This window comes from Erigeron canadensis, chromosome 8 (genome assembly GCF_010389155.1).
Source record: "Erigeron canadensis isolate Cc75 chromosome 8, C_canadensis_v1, whole genome shotgun sequence".
Lineage (NCBI taxonomy): Eukaryota > Viridiplantae > Streptophyta > Magnoliopsida > Asterales > Asteraceae > Erigeron > Erigeron canadensis.
The window spans coordinates 42,234,885-42,260,263 of NC_057768.1; the positions used below are offsets into that span (position 1 = coordinate 42,234,885).

Genomic DNA, 25,379 nt, shown 5'->3' on the forward strand with positions numbered 1-25,379 from the left:
TTAGCTTATATTTTTTTGGCTGGAAACCGAAGGAAAGAAAGGGGAAAAAACAAAGAGAAGGATGAATGTCTTCATTGAGATTGTCTTGGTTCTCCAAAGAAAAGTATTGTGATTGTCACATTTCAACATCAACTTCATGCATCCAACAACCTTTTTTTGATTTACAAATATCAAAAAATATTTATAAAAATTGCAACTGATTCCAGATAAACATTCTTGCTTGCTTCCATGGAAACCATCCCAGCATCCCGCCATGGGTTTTAGACATTTCAAATGATTTTGCAACCTTATATATAGTCTATGTTCATGTGATCTTGCAACACATTATGTTGCAAAATTTATTTGTCTCATGTATAGAACTCTTTCGGTCTTCTAAAATGTAATACTTTTGAACGCCATTTACTCAATAATGAGAAATTAAACACTTGAGATCAACATACTTATTTTTGGTTTAAAAATAGATAAATAAAATGACACATAACACTAAAATTCATAAATTTATACAAATTTTTTTTTAAAGTAAGTGTCAATTCAGACGTGCTGGAGGCAATGTTAATCAACGATTTGTTGGACCTCCAAATCTCTTTTCACGAAAAATACCTTGAGATGAGAATCCCAATAATTAAACCATAGACCTTGGTAAAAAAAACTCACATCCAGAACACACATAGTGGATTTAGAAGATATCATGGCTCATAAATCTATCTATATACATGACTAAAAGGAAATCAAGAAATAAGATAAAACTATAATTCATGCGTCAATATTTGATTCGATTAAACGGATCATCACTAGGTAATATAAATTAGCCAATTAGGTACTTTGATCAAAATTAATAATTATAGATTTATAGTTCCATAAAATCCATATAAGATATCATGTTAGCCAATGGGCCGGCCCAAGATAAAAATAGAAAACCCCAACTCGAAGAATCTAAAACCCTACTAGGGTTTCAACTTCCATCCCCTAATTTTGCCTATATATCTATCATTATCATCTCTTCAACTCCATCATCGCATCCATCAATCAATCAATCTATATATCCTCCAAAAGGTTTACTTTTCCGATTTATATTTCTCTATTCTTTATGTTAATGTTAATAATAGTTTTCAATAAATAATAATCAGCATGTAGCACCCCGGGCTTATCTGAAAAAACATTTATCAAATGAAGAAATTAAGCCCCAATGCTCGTGCTATATCATACGCCGTCAAGTGTTACAGTTCAGCTCTTTTTGTACCCTTTTTCTATGGCTGTTTTTGTGTCAAATCGTCGGCTACAATTACTTTACCATATGTAATTATCTTATAACAATAATATTGCCTTAACACACCTTAAGCTTGTTTCCTAAATAAATGAATTGGGAATAGAGTCTAGTCATGGAGGCATATATTTATGCGGTGTTAACGTGGAGGTTTTATTTTCTTTTTACAGTTATTTTTCCTCTAAAATTTATCCGCTATATGTTTACTTGGTATATCTTATGATTAAATCGGCAATGATTTAACATTTATCCGCGCTTCTGAGATAAAACTATGAAGTAAAGGATACAAAATGGTTGAATTTCTTAATATGAGCCGATCCCTTCTTGTTTTTTAGATAATTTTTTAATTAAATAAATAGTTACAATGAAAATCGCAATGATGAATAATTAAACAGCTTTAAGCCAGTTCTGCTTCTGAAAATTCTTGATTGATAGAGCTGTCCTTTTTACTCTGAGCCTCTTTTTTTTTTTAAGACATGTTTTCATATAGTTTGATTTTTTGTGATTTGAAAATGCCTATGATGATATAATCCGATTGTACGAGGTACGTGGATCCAAGACCCTGTTAATCAGGGTGAACCACTTGGTTGAAACTGTATTTCACATGAATTTACTGGATTTTACTGAGGCACTATATTTATATGTTTTTATGTGTTAAAAATAATGAGTTTTAAACTATGCTCTTTGCCTTTGGACATAATTAAACGGGTTTAGAGTCTGAAAAAACTCGTAAAATCTTGTGGTGTCATCAACTTCTTCTTTCGAAGTATTTACGAGACAGGAGCCAAATAACAGCACAAAATGTGTTTTTATCGTAGTCTAATTACTTAAACCTTTTAAAATTTTTTTGTATTTTAGTATAAAGTTTAGTTTTTTTTAGTAATAAATTTGCATTGTTGTATTCGGTTTGTAAATGGATTAAGATTTTTAATCTTTTTGAGTATTTGTTTATACATAACAATGCATATATTAAAAGCTCGATTTTAATCATTTTGGTTGGAATTGGGCGGCGGCCAGACAACCGTAGAGATGGTTTCCACAGATAAATAATTTCCACCATTTATTTGTCTACTAATATCCATCTCACAATACTTACCGATATCTAATCTCCTTGTTTTACTTTTCTAGTTAACGTCAAACTTTTATTTTTTTTTCATATATTGCAATTCTTTATGGTTGATGTACCAGTTTTGAATTTCAGTTTAGCTGCTCCGAAGATATATGTGTGCGAAGTATCAAACTTTCAATGCCTATTTTATTTTTATGCCAAATGAATTTTCGATAATGTATTTAATTTGGTTGCAGATTTGACACTCAATAAAATTTGTATGGTCGGGTCATGTAGACAATTTCTTAGCTCTATGTTCGTATATCATTTTCTATAATAACTTTAGAGGATTTTGGTAGTTTTGTTTTTTAGTAGTTTAACATCATTCAATATTTAGCGTTCATTTTTACATTTTGTTTTCTTAGGATTGGTTCAATCTATACAGTGTCAGCAACGAAGATAGGGTATTCAAACATGTTAGATCAAAATTGGTTATGATTACGACAAACACATGCTTGTTTTGCTACTTTTAATAGAAGCATTGATATGTTGTACAAACGCTAATCAACTATATTAACGCGTAAAATCTTTCACCCTTTTCTTCATTGAAGTTTTAAAATATAACAATACTCAATGATAAAAGTAAAATAAAAATCACATTCATCTTTCTTAATATTTCTGTATCCACTCAATAAAAACCACCATAACCATTAAAAGCATACATATGTTGCCTCGACTGATTTGCTCATATACTTCACATAATTGGAAATCGATCAAGATTGGGAAAGTTTAATTGTAAAACATTGACATGTTTTTGTTAAGTGTGATGTTACTTTTAAGATTTGAAATAGATATGATGGTATTATCCGATTCTATATCCAAGTCCCCGTTTATCAGGACACTTCAGGAGAATCATTTTAATACGTACATAAGTTTTGTTGTTTTGAGTTTTTTGATAAAATGTTTTGAGGCTCCGTCGAAAGTTCAAATGATACCTTCGAGTCTTAATTGGTTGCATATAAAAACTTGATCTAGTGGTATATTTAGAGTGTGTTAATATTAGCCGAATCGCCTTTCAAGTAGTTGATATTTGTACATTAGGTTAAAGTTAAGGGAATAAACTCAATTAACAAAAGCTTGAGCTATTCGTAAGTTGTTACAACTCATTTCATTCACAAATATTATTTTGAACATATTTCATTCACATAATATTATGTCATTTTGTTCCACTTTGGTATTTTGGGGTGTCGGTTATGTTTTGATCGATAAGTCAAAGTTGAAATGATTAATTAATTGAGGAAGATTACCGAAATACGGAAACCGAACTGGTACCGAATATCGGTACCGATAGGGATTCGGTTTCGGTATCGGTTTTAAAGATTTAGTTAAATTGGTTTCGGTACTAATCGGTTCGGTACTAATTTGGTACAGGGAAACCGGTTACTAGTACCGAAAATATAGTTTCTTTAAAACATGTTACTGTCTTGTTATACTTCACACATTCCTTACATACAAATTGGTTATAGCCTTTCAAAAACACTATATTATGTTGTTGTGGCGTTTCTGCCTCGTCATGGCATGAGTTTTGACTTTGCTATTGTGATATATGATGGCTATTTGAAAAATAGTTTCCCAGTATATATTTAAAAACATCTATTCTCCAATATCATAAAAGTGGTTATTATATACGTCTCTCAATTTTAAAACTGATCTAATCTTAAATGAAGTATAAATCTTTTAGCAATTATTTGGACGGTTTTAGTACTTAACTTGAAAACAAAGGAGGTTTATCTCCAACATGCCTTGTAACATATCTTGAACTTTTGATATTTATGCTAAATATCAATTATTTTGCTATAGTCGGCCTCATTTGATAAAAGACTAAAATTTATTTAATCAATACACATTTAATTTAGATTTGTGATACATAATACCATTTTTGCGAATTAGTTTCTAGTATTTCGGTATTATACGATTTTGGTACCGAAAAAACGGTACCGTATCTATATAATCAGTACGGTATTCGGTTTTCACATTGGGTTAGTTTCGATATCGGTATTAGTCGGTTTCGGTATGGTTCGGTACGGTTTCATACCGAAAACCATCATTACTTCTTACATTTTCTTTTGAGAAGGAATCACAAATAGAGTAATGATTGAAAGAAGACAGTTGATTGCTAAGAATGTTTACAAAGATACAATGAGATCATTTAATTAGGGTTTGTTTATTCAACTAAGGTTGGATCTTAATATATACTATAAGACAGTTAAATCAATGACTTATTAACCAATCACATCATTCAATTTTATTAAATTGACTTTTGATGATGTCATCATTTAGATAAACTACAAATTAAAAATCTTGATGATCATTATCCAAATATATTATTATATTGATATTTATATTAATTTGTAGAAAAAGTCTCATTAATTTACACTTTTTTGTTTTCTATCAATAATTTACACTTTTTAGCCCTGAATACTTATTCTATATATATTTTTAGCCATCAACTTGAGAGAATTCTTTAAAATTTGCAATCATTTAATTAATTAAAAAAAGTTCAACATATGACATATTATCTACAAAAATTTATTTCAAAACCTAATAACTTATTAACAAATATTAGATTAGATTTTTATAAATTATAAATATTAATATTTAATTTAATATTTAATATAAACATAAATTAAACTCTAGATGCATATCTTAAACATAATAATAGATGACGATATATAACATCATCATTTTTAAACACAATAGAAAGAATATAGAAACAATTCTAACTGTAATCAAATTATTATAGAACATGTGATTGAAAATAATCTTATGCGTGTTTTGGGTCCGCATCATTATCAAATAAATATACGTGAATATCAAGTACAGAATCACAAGTATGTTTATATTTTAATTCTTAAATATTTTTCATAATAATATCACATTATGAGTACAACTGGTTTCAAAATAGTCTATAATAGAGAAATTATTATATATAACATGTACCTTGTGGAATGACTACGACAAACATATCAATCAATATGTCTAGGCTAATAATGACAGTGACGAACCCATGATTATTGTACTACAACTTGTAAAATATAACACTTAAAACCGTATTTCTACAAAATTATAATTTGTGACTTAAATGTATAAAGATTTAATATTGATAATATCGTAAATCCTGTGTCCAGTGTTGGACACGGGTCTAAAATCTAATCGATAAACTATTGTTAGTAAGGATTAAGTAAGTTGGTAACCAGCTATATCTCATCGTGCTAGAGAAAGTGAGACCTAAATAAACAAAAAGAATACGTTACACAACGGTGACTATAAATCTTTCTTTTAAAAACAATTCTATATATGACATCATTCAAAAATATAAAAAATTAATTTGGATAATCTTTTAAATTCATGTGTATCCTTTTTCATTAGTTTTGAAAATACGAACAAGATATATAATCAGAAATAAAAACAATGTTTTTAAAGATATGTACTCGATCGATTCTATAGATGAAATTTTTTTCCTTGGTTTTTTATGTTTTCTTTTATATGTGTTATGATCAGTATAACTTTTTCTAAGGAACATGTCTGCATAAACTGTCATGTGTGCTATTTCTTCAAAGTTTTTTATTTTATGAAAAATGATAATGACAGCCTTAAGGGCTATCACTAACAACTTATTACATGTTTAAAAACTTGTACATTATATATTAAAAATTGTCCTCCTGATTTTTTCTAAAAGCAAGGTACAAATTTTTATGCACCCAACTAATTTTTAATGACAATTCTTATTTTATTTATTGTAATAAACTTTTATTTATTGTAATAAAACCCTTATTTTATTTATTGTAATAAACTTTTAGAATATGCTATTATAAATGTTGTGTTTTCACATGTAACTATAATCAATTATCATAATTATACCTAGATATTACCTGGATGTTTAAGTTAGTACCTATTATACTTAAAACACTTTAATTCAAAGTTTTTTACTATATTTGTTGTTTCAAAACTAGCTATTTAGCTCAACCACTCCTTCACATATGAGCGATATGAACAAAACATTTGAGAATTTAGAGCCTTATTAATATAGTTTAACATAGGGATGGTATTCGGTACCATACTGTATCGAACTGATTGTTACCGAAAACCCAAAACCAATACCGTACCGAAGAAATTGGTACCGGTTCGGTACTAGTACCGGTTTTTCGGTACCATACGTATTAATACCGATTCTTTTTGAAAAATAAAAAATTGAGAAGAAAAGACAGCAAAAGGTTGATTCTATCAACTGATACACATTATATGCTTGTTACCTGTCTCGTATGACGCTTTCTATGCGTGTTAAATCAAGTCTTCAAAAGATGACGGTGGCTTTGATGATGAATGTATATATCTCAAAGAGAGTTCTTTGAATGGCAATAAGGATTTATGCATAAAAGCATATTGTATGAGGAGTCTGAGATCTTAGTTTAAGTATAAGCATTAAGTGATTGATCAGAAACATTGATTGATCATTCTTTTGTTTTTAGACTTGCACCAACTTCTAGTGTCACATAGCTAGGTAATCTATGAAATTTGTGGAGAAGTCACTAACAAGAATTCAGATTAGGTCAATTGTGATTTCTGGCATAGTCGTATATGATACCCAAGGCTAAACAAAAACCGAGTTTTAATTTCCATGTATCTTTTTTGTTATAGATAATCATTTAGCACGCCAATGCAGTGGATTTATGCATGACAGTTTGTTTATGAAATGGCAAATTAGGGAGAGACAATAGAGAGACTAAGCATGTACCTCAAAAAACATTAATATTCCCAAACGGTATCCAAATCGGTTTCTCCGGTACCGAACCGATTGGTACCGAAACCGAAAATTACCCAAACTAAAAACCGATACCGAATCCCTTTCGGTACCGGTACCGGTTTCGGTAGTTTTGTTCATCCCTAGTTTAACAACTAATTTACAAATGATCCATAATTATCCATAGTCGTACATTGCAGCGAATTAATATAAAAGTTACATGAGATTGAATTGATAAGATATTGATTGGGTACTAATATGTTTCATCCCCGGCCCGTACGATTTTAGGTTAAGTGTAATGATAAGTGAAACAAATAAAATCATTACAGTACCGCTAATAATCAAATCCGTTGTAGTCTAGTTGGTTAGGATACTCGGCTCTCACCCGAGAGACCCGGGTTCAAGTCCCGGCAACGGAAATGCTTTTTTTATTAATGAAACTGCAAATGGATGCTTTGTTTCTTCATGACGTCCACTTTATATTTTACATGTGGATATACAAAGATGTGTGTATAAACCATAAGATTAATAAAATTGTTTGTTGGCCTTTTAAAAAAAAATAAAAGATAATACGAGTATGTAATTTTCAATTTATCGAAATGGTTTTAAATTCAGTGGTTGTTTTTTTATTTTGCCTTACTTTTTTTTTTTTTTTTTTTAAGATTATTGAAGAAAATATGTCGGTTATCTATGAATTGTTTGTATTTGAAAGAACATATTTATGCTAAAAAAAATAAATACACTGATGATTGTTAGCATACAATGACATATGTTTTATACTCATAATTATTATAAATCTATGTTTTTACTCATATTTTATGTTTAATAAGTTTAAGCAAACTTTCTCACAATTTTTTTCAAAGTGTTGGCATACTGTATATCTATACTATATTAATAACTTTTTATGTCTTCATATGTACAAGTAGTAATTAAAACAAAGATAACTTTTTATGTCTTCATCGATAACTTTCTGTATCTTCCTATCTTCATATGTACGAGTTATCTTTATCCATAACTTTTTTGTAAATCATCGATAACTTTTTGTATCTTCATTTTCTTTTTCCGGTGGTAGCGGCTGTAGGTGTTTGCAACGGGTGGTGGGACTGGAGGTATTTCCTGTGGGTGTGGGGCTGGAGGTATTTCAGGTAGGTGGTGGGGCTTGAGGTATTCCGATTAGTGATGGCGGCTGGAGGTATTCTGGTGGGAGGTGACGGCTGGAGGTATTCTGATGGGTGGTGGTAGGAGAATTTTAAAGAGAATTATTTTTATTGAGAAGAAAGGAATTTCAGAAATTCTGACTTTGTGTAACCAAGCAACAACCATGTAGAGGAATATTATCATTGTATTCCCTTACTCTTTCCCTCTCCCATTCCTTTATACTAACCAGACACCCCCTAAAAGTTTTAGCTACATCTTAAAAAATGCACATTATTTAACAAAGCATGCAAATATAACTAAGTTTAGAAAAATCAAGATTTAGAAAAATTTGTACTTCCCCTTATAGCTCAGTGATTGAGCACCAGGTTTACATGCTGGAGGTCTCGAACTCGAGACCTGGGAAGGACATTTAAAGGAATTTCACAATAAAGTCTTCAGTGAAGCAGGTTTGAGTCCTGCAGAGGGGGCATGGTTTTATCCCAATTAAAATTCATGACTTCGGGCAGTTTAGTTGGGAGTTTCTCCTCCTACTAGGTATTAAGGGTGAGGAGCTCTCAAGCACGGACCCGATTAAGATAACGTAAACTAGATCCCCTGTTGCGAGCAAATAATCCACAACTTTTTAAAAAAAGAACAATTCAAATTTATCCATACATAATTCATGAAACTATCATGATAAAGCTTAATGGATAGATGTGGTTATCGAGAATTGCTTATAACACACAAAAAAAATAATTAAAGACAAGTTTAAAATATAAGATGCATATTCTTATAAATCTTTAAATTATATACTTGTTATCCAAACAGTGGCGGATAGGAAAATTTTTCACAAGGGACACTACACACGGTGACAATACATACACTTCAATAAATAGTAAAAAAATAAATAAAATGTTTTGTCATCTCCCAATAATAATAAAACACCCTTCTAATTCATTTTTAAAAAAGTCATAGCCCTTGAATGAGAAACAAATTTAAATTATAACCCTTGAATTACTTTGCTTACATCATTTACCATTTTTAGAAATATTCCTTAAATTACTAGTTTACTAAATACTAAATTACATATTCCAATATGATTTTAGCTTATGCCTTTTGATTTATTTTCAAATCTTATAAATTGACATACAATAAAAGAACATAACGTAACACGGTGTCAATGTAAGCACATGTCAAATTCTTAATGTGTTCATGAATGATCATTTTAATATAAAAATGGATAGTATTCTCATCTACTTTTTAAGATACGTTTTTCATTTAATTTAATACGCTTAAAATTTTAGTATCTTATGTAAAGAATCAATCTTATAAATACTTCATATGTGGTTCTATTAAGTTTCTTTCTTAATCTTATACTTTATCAATAAATAACGATAATTTAACCTAAGTCATTAACCTAAAAATTAGTTTAAACCTTAAAAATTTGACATGTGAATTTCATTAAGGATTAAGGGTGTGTTTCGTACCGAAAATGAACGCAGGAAAATGGAAATGAAATAATTTTCTTGTTTGATAGAGCAAAGACGTTGAAGACACGGAGATATAGATTTCTTGGAAAATTGAATACTTCATATTTTATTTTCATCATATTTTGGAAGAAATGATATTCATTCAAAGAATTTTTTCGTGTTTACATATTAAAAAATAAAACGACTTTAAACAAAAAAAGGTATAAATATGTGATTTTTTCACATTTCCATCAAAATTTGGAAAAAAAAAAGAATCATCTAATCTTCTATCTCTTTCTCAAGTATGATTTTTTGAAAAGTCTTTGTTTTTTCAAATGCTACTTCTTCACCTTGTTAGAGAATGAGTATAATTATGAAGGTTACATGCTCACATTCCATTATTTGATTCTACTGTTAGAACTTTATTTTTGGATCATTTTTATTGTATTATTTTTGTTTTGATTTGCAAAAGCTGAGCGACTCATGGTGGTTGGGTTCATTTCAAGTTATAAATTAAATAGATGTAGGTTTAAATTAACTCAATGTTTGAGTAGTGTACTCTTTAAAGTGTCGTCATCTTATAATTAAGTTGATTTTTAGATTTATTTTAAAGTTGATTTATCATTATCTTTTATTTATAGTTATGTATCTATAGTATTGTAAAATATTAAAATGCCATCTATATAAATATTAAAACAATAGTTATCCTAACATTTTAAAGCTTTCTATAATTTAAAGCTATTTTTAAAAATTGTCACATAGGTCTTTATCCTATGTGGCATCTCTATATTTTTTTACAATATATAAATCTACAAAATTATATTATCTAAAACTATTAAATTAAATAAAAATAAAATCTATATATAAACAAAATCTTACAAAAATAAAAGTAAAAATCACATTCTATATCATAATAGAAACCGTATGAATTTAAAATCTATTTTTAAAATTAGAAAATATTTGGTTTTCAAGTGATTTATTTCTTAATTTTACTATCTAATATAACCAATATTATATATCACATTCTAATATAGTTTTTTATCCTTTTCGTGGTAGTGATTTTACGTTTTATAAAAACTATTATCAATTACTAGGTGAATTCAACATAATTTGAATCATAGGTTTGTTCTTTGTAATATAATTATAATTTGAATTTGGTTTCTAACTATATCTAATTAAAGTTTTTCAACTTTTATGAATTTTATTATTTGATGAAGTAAGTTTTATGAAACTATTTTCTTTGAAAGAGTGTGATGAAATTCTAATAAGTCACATATCACTTTGCAAAAAATAAAAGATCGTTATGATTTTACATTATATTTACATTTTAACTTCATTTTATGTTCATTAGTATTGCATGAAGTATAATATGTGATAGTTAATATGAATATTTGATAACGTATGTTTTTATATAAATGCAAAAATTTTCATAAATAATAAGAGTTATAGTTTGAATGTATCTATTATCTATTTCAATAAATGTAAATATTTTCATTTAATGATAATATAGATTTATATGTACATGCCTAAATAATGTATAGTTGTTAAAAGTTATTATAAATATTCATATAACTAAAACAACATTTTTAAATAACCGCACATCGTACGGGTAAAAGACCTAGTTAATTATATATGTTTATCCGCATATTACACGAGAGAGTGATCTAGTATAAATATATAATGATAATGATAATCGATATTCGTATGTGCATCATTAAATAGTACTCGTATTGCTCATTAGTTAATTACTTTAGTAAAAGTTAAACATTAATTCGTAAATCTTGAATGACATTGAAGTCAAATTTTATTTAAAATCTTAAATGACATTGAAGCCAAATTTTATTTAAAAAGACTTCAAAATAAAGGTTAAAGCAAAATCCTTAAATTATTCACCCATATATAATCTCTAGCACTAAAAGATGTAAAACTGTGAAAGGAACAAACCTATCAGGTGGACTTGGAATCCTTTTTATTCGGAAATACCGGCCGATATTGAATAGTGAAAATACCGGAAAAATATCGGGCTTAAAATACCGTAGTATCCTCCGATCGGTAATACCAACCTTTTTTTTTCTTTCTTTTTTTTGAAAGTTAGTTGTTAGTAGTTAGCAGTTAGCATTCGAGACACCACAGTAACATCCAATTGGGTAGTATGCATAGCTCGAATCACGCATGACTGGGATGAAATCCGGGACTCTCGAAACCCCTCTAATAATCCGCTCCTACAAATGTAGGAAGTGGGTATTTAAAACATTGGATAAGACTGTCTACATCTCAACTTCTTCCATACACCGTTGAGATATTAAGACCAAAACCCGTAAAAAACGGCTTTGGATATTACATTTACATTTAATTGTTAAAAGAATGAAAATCAGTTTTTTTCATGTTAACTTCATCTAAACATTTCTCCATAAAAATACAAGTTAAAAGAAACTATATACTAAACGGATTGAGATTCCTTAACGTTAATTACAACTTTATTGGTAAAGTTGATGATCCTAACAATTGATTTCAATCCAAAAATCAAGATGCTTTCAACTTTACTAATAAAGTTGAAAATAACTTCAACTGACTGTCTTACTCCAGCTTTCATTTCAGGATCTCAATCCATGCTAAACACATTATATATTGGACAACTTTTACTATATAGTCACTAAAAGACGTCAACAACAATAATTTCATTCCATTTTCACGTTTATTTTGAGGTTTGAATATTTGTTTGTGAATCATGCTGCACGAATTTGAATTCACATGGTTAAATTTACAATATAATAACAATAGAAGATAGAAAATAAATATATAAAATTTAGGAATACTTCTTTGTAATTCTCATTATTGAAATATAATGACTTCTTACTTGATGTCTTGATTTTTGTGTTCAATTTTTTGGAAAAATAAGCAAAAATACAAAAAATTTATTCTTATTTAAAATTACGATAGTAAGTATACGCGCATTGCAGCGGTGAGATGGTGAGGGTGATAGTTAGGTCATAGTGTGATAGGTCATGTCATAGAGTATGATAGTCTAATGTCTTAGTCGTACCGGCTCCGCCTCGGATTTAAAAGTTCGTTGAAAGTATATCAAATGACATCTCTAATGAAAGAACATGAAATTTTAAAAACACCCATATAATTTTTATAATTTATGGATGTATGATATTTGAGATAAAAATGTTTTGAATAAATTGGAGGAATAAATGATTTATGCAGAAGAGAGAAAAAAATGATTGGTTGAGATTTGAGAAGAGACAAAGAGTATTATAGTTATTTTAGGTAAATATAAAATAGATATGATTAGCATTTGGGTGGGAAATTACTTAAAATCAATATTGAAAATTTAAGTTAAATGTTGAAAATTTAGAGGCTTTTTTATTATAGACGAGCAATAGTACCCGCGCAATGCGGCGTGAGATGGTGGGGGTGATAGGTCATAGGAGGTGATAAGTCATCGAATGTGATAGTCAAATGCCTTAGCCGTACGGGCTCCGCTGTGGGATTTAAAATTTCGTCGAAAGTATATTGAATGAAACCTCTAATGAAAGAACATGAAATTTTAAGAATATCCATATAATTTTTATAATTTATCGATATACGGTTTTTGAGATAAAAAAGAAAAATTTAGAGGAATAAAATGATTTATGGAGGACAAAGAAAAAAATTAGTGGTTGAGATTTGATGAGAGAGGAAAAAAATGAGTGGTTGAAATTTAAGGATATTATAGGTATATTAGGTAGAGATGTTTAAATTAATGAATAAAAAAGGAGAGTAATTTAGATAGTTCAAATCATCTTTTGAGATTTAAAAAAAAAACAAAATGTTTTCTAAGATAGTATAGATAGATAAGAATAACAATATAATAAATGGAACCCAAAAGTTATAATCTAAACTGAAACAGTATAAAAAAAATGAAAAATCGAATCGTAAAAGAAACAATTTGTAGGTTTTGGGTAAAAACCGACGTCGATAGCACTCAGCCCTGTGAAATAACATGTCTTACCGACTACAGTAAGTAGTATGATTTACACACCAAAGTTAGCTGATTGGTAGATCGGAGACACGTGTTGCGTGTGCACCTGACCAGATAATAAGATCTTAAAAGGAAAAAGAAAGAGGAAACTTTTCATTAATTAGTTAATTTATAAGTAGAAAGGTCAAAATCCAATTTCAGATTTCCACTGCTTGATCCAATAATATTACTATTACTAATACTAATATTATCACTAACACTACTACTACTACTACTACGTGAAGAAGATGAGGCTTGTTTCGTATCTCAACAAAGCTTTTAAGTCTAATAATAATAATAATAATTTTGGTTCTTTGTCCAAGCTTCTCATTGTTTTCTCTCTCAGGTGTGTGTTATTTTTATTTTGCTTGCTGGATTTTAACTGAGTGAGTTTAGTGTGTTTTTTATTCTTAATTTCGTGATTTTGGGGTAGATCAGGTGAAAATAGGAAACTTTTTGGGCATTAATCTTATTTATTTTTAGATTGGATTGGATTGTTGATAACGAAGTTATGACACGCGTATATTAAAAACAACGTGTTGTACTATGAATATAAGTTTAGATTAGAGGCGATGATTGATTTTGATGTTCAATGCGCTTGTTGCTGTTTGTTTATCTAATCCTCGTGAATGTGTGATAGTATAGTACAGTAGTTATTATTGAGAGAAACTTTGTTCCATCGGTCTTTTTTACATATTTGGCCAAACACAGTCACTATACATGTCTGGTCTTTGTTTTGCTCATCATAACTATGTAAAAAGCCCTTCATCAAATAAAAAAAAGGCTTAAAAACCTCAAAGTCAATGAATCAAGTTATTTTTTTTTCTACAAAAGTACCCCTTTTCAAGAAATTTAACCCGGGTATACCGCATAATCTAATTTAATGATTATTTATTTGTACATGTTTTTACCTCTACTAAATTAATGATTAATACCCTTGCCTATGAAGACAGAGGTCAATGGTTCTGTCCTCATGCCTTGCAAGGTTTGAGGTCCTTTTGTATTTTAAATAGATACCGAAAGCAGTCTCTCTACACCGTGGTGGTAGGGGTAAGACTGTCTACATCTTAACCTCCCTCATACACCGTCGAGGTATTGGGACCCAAAACCCGTGGAAGACGGCATCGGGTGCTTACTCTTTATAGTGTTAGCATTCTATCAAAATTTTATGCTTTTCTTGTTTGGGTGGCTATATGTTTACCTTGTATTGCAGTATTTTGTGCGTAGGCTGAGTCAGTTAATTAGAAAGACGGAATGTGTTTAGTATACGACTTGGTATCATTACATGGCTCTCCACTCTTGCTGAAACTGTTAGCATATTACGTTTAGTAAATTCCATAATGTAGCATCTCTATTTTCATTCAGCTATGTTAGCCCCACTAGTTTACTATAAATAGAAAGTTAGGCATCACATCCTTCTTATGTTGATGTTCACCATCATTCCATTTAGTCTAGTTGATTTATCATGTAGAGTGTAGACAGCTTGAACACCACACTAACACATTGAGAGGCAGGCAACCAGCTTCGCTCTTTTCTTTTTCTTTTTTATAAATGAAATTTATTTAATCTTAAAAGTTACCCAGGGTAAATTATTTTACACAATACCATCTGTTCTTTGTGTTCTGCAATTCGTATTGTTCCTTTTTTGAGATCCTTGCGCTTGATATATGCAGTGGTGGGGGACTTGTTGCATACTCAGAATCACAATCAAGCAGTGTAACAAACAACACAGAAGTTGAAAAAGCATTAAAACATAAGAAAAAAGTGGTTGTCCTTGGAACAGGATGGGCTAGTACCAGTTTCCTCAAGGACTTGGATATTTCTTCATATGACGTTCAGGTGGTTTCTCCTCGAAATTATTTTGCTTTCACCCCGTTGTTACCCAGTGTTACTTGTGGAACAGTTGAGGCACGCAGCATCGTGGAGCCAGTTCGTAACATTATCAAAAAGGTCAACACAATTTAAACTACTTGATCATTAAATTAGGGATTTCAACTGTTTTTCCTTATATATTCTGAATAATAACTTTTTGTATGATTGATAGAAAAATGGAGAAATTCACTTTTGGGAAGCAGAATGCACAAAGATTGACGCAGCGAACAAGAAAGTTTTTTGTCGCTCCTCTATTGAAGGAAACTTAGTGGGAAAGAATGACTTTTCTCTAGATTATGACTATTTGGTTGTTGCAACTGGATCAGAAGTGAATACCTTCAATACTCCTGGCGTCAAGGAGTATTGCCATTTTCTCAAGGTAGCAATCTTTCTATTAATAACTGCAGTTCATCTACACAATGTTCAATGTAGGTACACAATGTTAAATGTAGGTGATTGCCTACCTTAAGCTCATCGGTTTACCATTCCAGCTATTCAATGTTTCCCAACTAACTAAAAACCTTTGTCTATCTTTTAAGTGTATCGGTTGTGGGTAAATGAGTTATTCAAGGTGAACTTCCTCTACTTATTAAAGCTTCATTTTTGTTTTAAGTTAAACCTTCTGCTACTTCGAAAAGATTTTTAGATCACTCTTTGTTATGTAGAACGAACAGATGAAGATATAATTCACACATGAATTTTATCTGAATGTTCACTAGTTTGAATGAGAAATCTTCATTTATGTGTTCATTTGCTAAGAAATGCCATGAACCACCATACAGGAAATCGAAGATGCTCAAAAGATTCGTACGAGTGTAATTGATTGTTTTGAGAAGGCTATCCTGCCAGAGTTAACTGAAGAGGAACGAAGAACAAACCTCCACTTTGTAATAGTCGGTGGAGGCCCAACTGGAGTAGAATTTGCAGCAGAGCTACATGACTTTGTCCATGAAGATTTAGTCAAATTATATCCCATGGTCAAAGATATGGTTAGAATAACAGTCATTCAATCTGGTGATCATATTTTGAACACGTATGTCCACACCAAATCTTTCACACCATTTATGTTTTCGAACATGATATAACATTTAATACTCTAGTTGTACATTATGTTTCACAGGTATGATAGTAGAATCAGTACATTTGCTGAAACTAAGTTCGCCAGGGACGGTATTGATGTACAGACCGGATGTCGGGTTTTAGGTGTATCAGATAAAGAAGTCAAGGTGAAAGTTAAGTGTACCGGAGAGAATGTTTCTATACCTCATGGGATGGTTCTTTGGTCAACTGGTATTGCAACCCGGCCTGTGGTGAAAGATTTCATGGACCAAGTTGGCCAGGTTTCCTGCAGCAAATCTTCTTTACTTAATTAGTTTTTGAAATTATGTTATTCCAAAAAGGGTGCTTCTCACTGAGCTAATCAAGTTTATTTAAACCGTTAATCCAATTAATATAACTGCATATATAGTCATTTTTGCTTTACTATTATGTGGTATATGTAGGGAAATAGGAAGGTTTTAGCTACTGATGAATGGTTGCGAGTAAAGGGAAGAGAAGATGTTTATGCAATTGGTGATTGTGCCACAATTGATCAGCGTAAAATCATGGTATTTTGTTTTAGAGTATACTGTAATATTTCTGTAGTTGTTGTTATTCTATTATCTATACGCCCTATGCCAACTTTTGTAGGAAGATATTGGTGCGATATTCGATGCAGCTGACAAGGATAAGTCTGGAACCCTAACAGTAGAAGAATTCCAAGAAATTATTGATGACATACTTATACGTTATCCCCAAGTTGAGAACCATTTAAGAGACAAGAATCTTTCCAGTGTGACTGATCTTTTAAATGATCCAGAAGGAAACGCTAGAAAGGAAGTCGACATTGAAGGGTTCAAGTCAGCTCTTTCACAAGTAGATTTACAGATGAAAAGTCTCCCTGCAACGGCACAGGTAATTATCTACCATTTTCTTTTTCTGGAATTTACTTTAAGCAAAATAAATTTATTTTTGTACATCTTCTGTTCTACTGATAACCTTGCATGATGAATGTTTTTGTCATAGGTTGCTTCCCAACAAGGGACATATCTATCAAGCTGCTTTAACAAGATGGAGTTGGCCAAGACTCTACCAGAAGGCCCTCGCCGGTTCATGAGTTCTGGTCGTCATGACTTTCTTCCATTTAGGTATCCTAACTGGATATTTTATTAAAGTTGCAGTGATCCTTTGTTTGTGAGGTCATGGTTTCCCTAGAGTAGATAGAGGATCAAAGATATTATTATTGGATTTTTACTCATCTCTATTCTGTATTGACTGCTTTTTGACTCCTTTCTTTATTCGTAAAAGGTATAAGCATTTGGGGCAGTTTGCACCTCTAGGTGGAGAGCAGGCAGCAGCTGAACTGCCGGGAGATTGGGTTTCAATGGGTCGTAGTACACAATGGCTATGGTATTCTATTTATGCAAGGTAATCAATCAAGTGCCTGCATCTATCTCTAGTTAAGTTTCGGGCTATGATGTGAGGCACATAAAATAGAAAGGAGCAAGAATGAATACTTCATGTTGCTTGTGTAATTATGATTCTATTTCAAAGTATATATGTTGCTTGTGATGCTAATATGTTTTACTGATTTCAGCAAACAAGTGAGCTGGAGAACAAGGGTACTAGTTGTATCTGATTGGACGAGAAGATTCATATTTGGCAGAGACTCGAGTCGAATTTGAATTTTGTTCCCCTTGCCACTGTTTGCAGTTGATGTTGACTTGAGTTCAATTTATGTAATGCAAATTGGAAGCTAGTAATTTGTATGAAAATTGTCTTTCTTAATGATCACAAGCCGAAATATCTTGTTGCATTAGGGTTGTTGAAATATCGTTTTATCCAGGATCTTTGGGTTTTTTTTAAACAATATGTAATTGGGACCGACCTCACAGTTTTCCGTGGCTATAATGGTATCGTAATCTGTGAGTGTAACCTTCTCCAAATTAATGGGGGAAAAAGCCTAAATTTCATTTGTGAAGATGTCTTAACAATGATTTCTTTACATTTGTGAAGATATATTGAAAGCATATAAAGACCGGTATTTGATAGATGTTTGTTTCTTCTTCATACCAAGGATGTGTTTGATTGCAACTAAATGGCATCATTCATGATTGAATGTTGAATTGGTCTGCATTCAGAGTTCTTGGTTTGTCCATTTAAACAAAGAATGATGCTAAATGAGAGTTAAAATGGTGCTGAAGTATTCCACCACAAAAACTTCTCGCTAGCTGTGGAAGGATAACAGGCGGGTGCATCCTTGGCCCAGTAAGGAGCCAACTTGGTTTCTTCTAATGGACTCCCACTTTCTTTCTTTTTTTCAAAAATCTTTTCTTTTTATTGTGATTAACATTTTTTTCTAACAAATATAGATGTTGGCTTTTAAGTTCAAGATATTTGTTGCTACATAAAATTGGCTGTACTAAAAAGAGTATATAAATTTCAGTATTCTTGCTTGATTAAAACTATACACTTTTGTGGTGTAGATTGAGTAATTCAATATTTATGGATAGGGAAGCCACCACTAATTTTTGGATGTACACCAATAAATGTAGTTTATAGTATTGTACTGTACACCGTAAATCACATTTGTTGGTGTAATGTCAAAACTTAGCGGTGTACAACTCATCATGGATAAAATATGTGCGATGAGCCAATGATACAAATTTGAACTTCCATACCCTTTTCTTGATCGTCTCATGGAGTTTAGCTGTTGGAAATATTGGTCACATAGTAAATTATTAGTATAAATAATTAAGTTTGCAACACATTAACCTGGTTTGCTTCTTTTTTTTTTTTTTTATGTAATACTTATCCCAAATGTAATGAAAATGTTAATATATCATGGGTTCAGTTATCATAAGGATCCCGCTTTTAAAAACGACGACACCACAATACAACATGGTTGTATTTTGAAGAAAATAGGGTGTTACAGCCGATTAGAGACGAGTTAGCAACATCGATTTCTTTACTGGTGTTTAAGACTTGCAACTTGCAAAAAACGATAGAGCTAAATCAATTGATATGTGATACATTTCAATTCTTAACGTTCTGTTTATTTATATCCGTATGTAGTAACCTGTAGTACATAGACTATTTTTTAGTACCAGCAGGATGTAACGACATAATTTTGCTTTTTTGGAGCAACCTAGATTCAAAAAATATCTCATGCAAGTAGAACATCGAAGGTAGAAAGCTAATCATAACTTTTATTTATTTTACACTCCGTACATGTTTTCTAAATATGAAAAAGTGAATATATATTTTAAGAATATAATTCTTAGATGCCTAGCTCAATATCAAATTATGTTATTATACCTTTGTTGACAATTTTATTTTAGTCAAATATTTGAAATAAATTAGAAAAAGATATGAAAACGACTAATTATAGCAAAAACTTTCATCATATTTTCCAAAAAAATTACGTTATTTTTCTTTCTTAATATATATATGTATAGTCCGTCAATTTTTTAACATTATTAAAACAGAAATTACCAATTCCCCACTTTGTGGGGATGGTTATAATGTGAACGTCCCACATTCCTACTTACATGGAAGGGTAAAACAGTAAAAAAACTCTGTTAAATTTTGGCAATTATTTTTCACCATACAGACAGTCTCTAAAAAAGGGCAGAAAACTGCTCCACTGCCATATATACACACTCCTTCCTTTTTAACATTCTTTGATTACATATTTATATACATACATTTATTTATAATTATATAATTTGCATGCATCCTCTTATTATAATTTGAATACAAATTAAAGCAAAACAACGAAAGAAGAATGAGAGGAAGTTATTACACGTTTTACCAAAGAGCTTCAAATGCTTTTCGTGATCATCGTCCCTCACTTTCTAAAGTTCTCATCATTGGCACCATCGGGTTAAATTTTTTTCAACTTTCATCGTTTTCGTGTTTAAATGTATGAAACTTGTTACGTTTTGATACTGTGTTTATCCAACTTTTAAACAGCCAAACTTGAAATCTGTTGCAAGTGCCTTATGACCCGACAATATATATGATTTGTAATGTCAAACAAAAAGATTGGTTTGACGATGGATATCGATCATCATAGACATATAAGTGTTAATAGTGACTAATAGAAAGTTTATTTACATACAATAAGTGATTTGGAAGTTGATTACACACAATAGCAAAACATGTAATATAATACGGTGTATTTAATTTGTTGTACTACTTGTATAGAAACTACTGTTGTATGTATTGAAAAACTCTCTATATATGAATGTACTTTTATTTTATTAATTAAAGTCGTTCATTTATTCAATCTAGTTTAAGGACATTTAGGAATTCCTCTTGTTTCACGCAAATTAAATTTGCCCAAAAAATATGTGAATATGTTTTACTATACGATTGAATAAACTAATGCACTCTCTATTTTGTGATATCCAGTGGAGGCGGTCTGGTGGCCTATTCTGATGCCAGGCCGTTTGGAAGTATATATGCCGAGCACCCTCAACCTGTCATCAAGAAAAAGAAAGTGGTAGTTCTAGGAACCGGTTGGGCAGGCACAAGCTTCCTTAAAAACCTGAAAGACCCCTCATTAGATATTCATGTCGTATCTCCTAGTAACTATTTTGCATTCACCCCTTTGTTACCAAGCGTTACAGTTGGCACTGTGGAAGCTCGCAGTGTGGTTGAGCCCATTCGCAACATTGTCAGGAAGGTACCAACTTTAACTTTCCTAATAAATTTGATACTTATGCAATCATAGATGGGTTTATAATGACTGTCAGAAAATTTTGGTTTTTTGTAATTGTAGAAAAACTTGGATGTTAATTTCAAGGAAGCAGAATGTTTCAAGATTGATACAGTGAACCAGACAGTCCACTGCAAATCCGTCCAAAATACAAATATTGGGGGAAAAGAAGAGTTTACCGTGGATTATGATTACCTTGTGATTGCTATGGGAGCACGGGCAAATACTTTCAACACCCCCGGTGTCGTTGAAAATGCTCATTTTTTGAAGGTGAATAATAATACTAAAATGTTAGCTTTACACATGCATAATGTTGCTACTTAACTTCTTGTATTTTAACAAATATGCTATGCAGGAAGTTGAAGATGCTTTGAAAATCCGCCGGACTATCATTGACTGTTTTGAAAGGGCAAGTCTTCCAAGTGTAAGTGAAGAGGAGAGGAGAAGAATTTTGCATTTCGTGGTGGTTGGAGGTGGGCCGACTGGGGTGGAATTTGCAGCTGAGCTTCATGACTTTCTTCATGAAGATTTGAGAAAACTATACCCCAATCTCGAGAAATATATTACGATAACATTGCTTGAGGCAGGTGATCATATATTGAACATGTAAGGATAATGCTAAACTCGTTGGATATGAGTTTATATTTCTGGCTACAAAAATACATAATGTTAACTTTAAATAATGTCTTGGTTCACAGGTTTGACAAAAGAATAACTGATTTTGCTGAAGAAAAGTTTCAAAGAGATGGTATTCAGGTCAAAACCGGGTCAATGGTTACCAAGGTATCTGATAAGGCCATCTCAATTAAAGAAAGATCAAGTGGTGAAACTAAGAATTTACCTTATGGAATGGTGGTTTGGTCAACTGGAATTGGAACCCGCCCGGTTGTTATGGATTTCATGAAGCAAATCGGCCAGGTTTCATGGTTTTACCATGTCTACTATAACTTCGATTTTTTTTATTTATCGATTATTTTCATTGATCAAAACATTAATCACAGGGAAACAGGCGAGTTATGGCAACCGACGAATGGCTTAGGGTGGAAGGAGTGCCAAATGTGTATGCTCTTGGTGATTGTGCCACAATAAATCAACGTAGAGTAATGGTATGTCTTTTTTAAGTTTTTAAAATGGGTTTGAAGTTTTATGATGCAAATTCTAAATTGGTTTTACAGGAAGATATCTCAGCTATATTTAGCAAGGCAGACAAGAACAAGAATGGAAAGCTGAATGTGGAAGATTTTAATGAAGTAATCAACGATATTATCGAGAGGTACCCTCAAGTGGAGCTCCACTTGAAGAGCAAAAAGCTTAAGAATTTTGTCCAGTTGCTACAGAGCCATCAAGAAGATGCTGCAAAACAAAAAACTCAGATGGATATTGAGAAGTTCAAAGCGGCACTTTCTGAAGTGGATACTAAAATGAAGAGCCTTCCTCCAACTGCACAGGTTAGTTAATCTTAATAGAATCACTTTTCAACCTCTTTAAAGAGAGTTTTAATCAAGAATTGGATTTCAACATTTGTTACTTCATGTCTTAGGTTGCGGCTCAACAAGGTGAATACCTAGCCAAATGCTTCAATCGGATGGAGGAGTGTGACGAGAATCCTGAAGGTCCACTTAGATTCAGAGATTCAGGTCGCCACCGTTTTAAACCTTTCAGGTATATTATCAAATTACCCTTATTTACGATAATCAGATACACAGAGGATTTATGATTGTACCTAATCATTTTTAACTTATTATTGAAAAGGTACAAACATCTTGGACAATTTGCTCCACTCGGAGGTGAACAAACTGCAGCACAACTTCCTGGGGATTGGGTTTCAATCGGTCACAGTACGCAGTGGCTTTGGTATTCTGTGTATGCAAGGTACTTGTTCTCCCTCTGAAATTTTATTGACGATATATTATGTCTTAACACAGAATTAGATTTATTTTAAGTAGATGATGAATTTTGCAAGTATGTATAAGTTTATTATGGATGTTAAGATCCATGTTACTCAACTTACAAAAATGCTATTTGTGGACAAAATGCAGCAAGCTAGTGAGTTGGCGTACAAGGTTCTTGGTGATAGGTGACTGGGGAAGGAGGTTTATCTTTGGAAGAGACTCGAGCAGAATCTAAGAGAGATAGCAATGGGCTTGGTTCAAAACGATAAGAGAACTTTGTTGTGATTTTGCTTTCTTGTGTGTGCTGCAATACTTATATTTTACTCCTATATTGGCATTCTTAAAGTTCATATAGTTCTCTCTTATATGCTTTTCCAAACTTCTACTTTTCTAACTTATATAACAAAGAGTTAGCATATAAGTTCTGCTGCAGGGCTAAAAATTGATTGCCGTAAGAGAAACTACTTGTATTTTGAAAATTGAAAATTGCTCTGGTGAGTCTTATGTAAACTAGACTATTTGGTGTTGGTGCATTTAGTAGTTTATGAGCAGGTTACATGCTAGCAATTTTTAGTATGCATCAAAAGACTTAAAAGTAAGAACTTCATCAACTGAACGTTCAAATCAAGTATTTTGTTTTTCGATAACGGGGCCATTATTTAGCCAACTGCAATTATTAAAACATCGTAGGATGGCTACTTTGTTCCACTGTTTCGTTCATTCAATTAGCAGGACACAGAGTTGAAAAGTGATATAGCCCATACATGTATTATAAACTTTATAATACTGAAATCCATTCATCAAGGAATCCTACAGAAAGGTTACAAAAGAAAAATGCATCAAAAAACACATAACAAACGTAACAGCTTCGAGCACGGATCGAACTACAGTTATTTACATATTATTAAAACATTTAATTAAATAATAAAGTTTTTTTCAAACTAAACTAAAGTTTTATTGGTTAACAGTTAGTTTATTTTAATTCGTATTATATAAAGGGGAAATGATACGGCATCCTCTCCATTTTTTCATGTGATCAATTAAACAATAAATCCCCCTAAATGTGAGGGATAGCAGTACAGATTATATGCCCCTTTATAAAACTATATATATCAAGACTAGAAAAGAAAAAAAAAGAAAAAGAAAAAGGAGAGCATCCGTTTTGTTTGGTGTGTCAATTTCGAGCACAACTTTTTTTTATAGATACCGTGAGTTATTAAGGCATGAAGTATTTGGCTCGTAGACATGGTGAATCTTTGACCAATGTGTGAAGTGTGTGAAAAAGTTGAACTACAAAGAAATTAACCGGAAGGATCTAAGAAAGGTTATTATTCTCGATCCCGCCTTACATGGAACCGCTACCGGTATCATATTTGCGTGAGTTTCGGGACCATTATTGTCGTTATCAGGACCAGTACAAAACAGGATTGGTCTTATACCCATCCCTAATTAAGATTCTCTCAAGTTCCTAATCAAGTTAAAAAAAAAAATCAATTTTGGTATTAAAACTATTAGTCAAAATTCAAATATCACCTTTTAATATTTTAAATCCTCACCCTAATTTATATTATTGAATCGATTTCAAACACTCAAAAACCTTTTTAAATCTATAATACTGTAGTTTACTAGAATGTGTAAGATAAAACAACTATACCTATTAACGATTGCAAAAATCTTATTAATGTGTTCTTCTATGACCATCGTGATTTTTCCAAAGCCATTTCCCAAAAGGCGTAAATTTTCAGTCTCGTTGCTCTGGATTAAGTGCCTTTGAAAAAATAAAAGAGACAATTAAAACCTCTCATAGACCGAGGTGAGTTGGACCGGTCATGTGGTTAAGACCCGATCAAACTGGTCGGTTCAAACCAGCTTTTACAACATTAATCTTGCTATTACTTTGAGGGACATTGATAGTAGTATTCAAAACCATTTAAATGTCAATGGGTTGATGACTTATTGGTAAAAGTCTTAAGTTTTGAAAAAATCCATCTCATTTCATATCTATATCTATACTCCTCTATAAAGGATATTGACTTTTTTATTTTTAAAAATTAAGCATTTTATTCAGTATTCCCATAATAATCATACTTAAACATAAAACCTTAATATATCATATTTTCCCCTATTCT

General features: G+C 31.3%; 1 protein-coding gene, 7 non-coding genes and 1 pseudogene across 8 annotated transcripts; all 9 read left to right on the forward strand.

The window, feature by feature from the left end:
• Positions 1–1,124: 1,124 nt before the first annotated feature.
• On the forward strand, positions 1,125–1,284 carry LOC122580738. Its single transcript, XR_006320879.1, has one exon. It is a non-coding gene; the product is annotated as a small nucleolar RNA snoR134 (small nucleolar RNA).
• Positions 1,285–1,493: 209 nt separating this feature from the next.
• LOC122580731 lies at positions 1,494–1,580 on the forward strand. The gene has a single exon (XR_006320873.1). It is a non-coding gene; the product is annotated as a small nucleolar RNA U36a (small nucleolar RNA).
• A 52-nt stretch (positions 1,581–1,632) lies between these two features.
• LOC122580718 lies at positions 1,633–1,726 on the forward strand. The gene has a single exon (XR_006320860.1). It is a non-coding gene; the product is annotated as a small nucleolar RNA Z223 (small nucleolar RNA).
• Positions 1,727–1,778: 52 nt separating this feature from the next.
• On the forward strand, positions 1,779–1,894 carry LOC122580719. The gene has a single exon (XR_006320861.1). It is a non-coding gene; the product is annotated as a small nucleolar RNA Z278 (small nucleolar RNA).
• A 65-nt stretch (positions 1,895–1,959) lies between these two features.
• On the forward strand, positions 1,960–2,069 carry LOC122580729. The gene has a single exon (XR_006320871.1). It is a non-coding gene; the product is annotated as a small nucleolar RNA snoR97 (small nucleolar RNA).
• Positions 2,070–2,199: 130 nt separating this feature from the next.
• LOC122580739 lies at positions 2,200–2,355 on the forward strand. The gene has a single exon (XR_006320880.1). It is a non-coding gene; the product is annotated as a small nucleolar RNA snoR143 (small nucleolar RNA).
• A 5,104-nt stretch (positions 2,356–7,459) lies between these two features.
• On the forward strand, positions 7,460–7,532 carry TRNAE-CUC. The gene has a single exon. It is a non-coding gene; the product is annotated as a tRNA-Glu (tRNA).
• A 6,334-nt stretch (positions 7,533–13,866) lies between these two features.
• LOC122578323 (external alternative NAD(P)H-ubiquinone oxidoreductase B1, mitochondrial) lies at positions 13,867–18,451 on the forward strand. Its single transcript, XM_043750260.1, has 10 exons — positions 13,867–14,071; positions 15,399–15,675; positions 15,770–15,976; positions 16,380–16,630; positions 16,718–16,937; positions 17,100–17,204; positions 17,287–17,550; positions 17,662–17,783; positions 17,944–18,063; positions 18,233–18,451. Exons 1-10 carry the CDS (start codon positions 13,974–13,976, stop codon positions 18,318–18,320), a joined length of 1,752 nt encoding a protein of 583 aa, XP_043606195.1. The 5' UTR covers positions 13,867–13,973; the 3' UTR covers positions 18,321–18,451.
• A 1,971-nt stretch (positions 18,452–20,422) lies between these two features.
• On the forward strand, positions 20,423–23,680 carry LOC122579969 (annotated as a pseudogene).
• Positions 23,681–25,379: the final 1,699 nt, after the last annotated feature.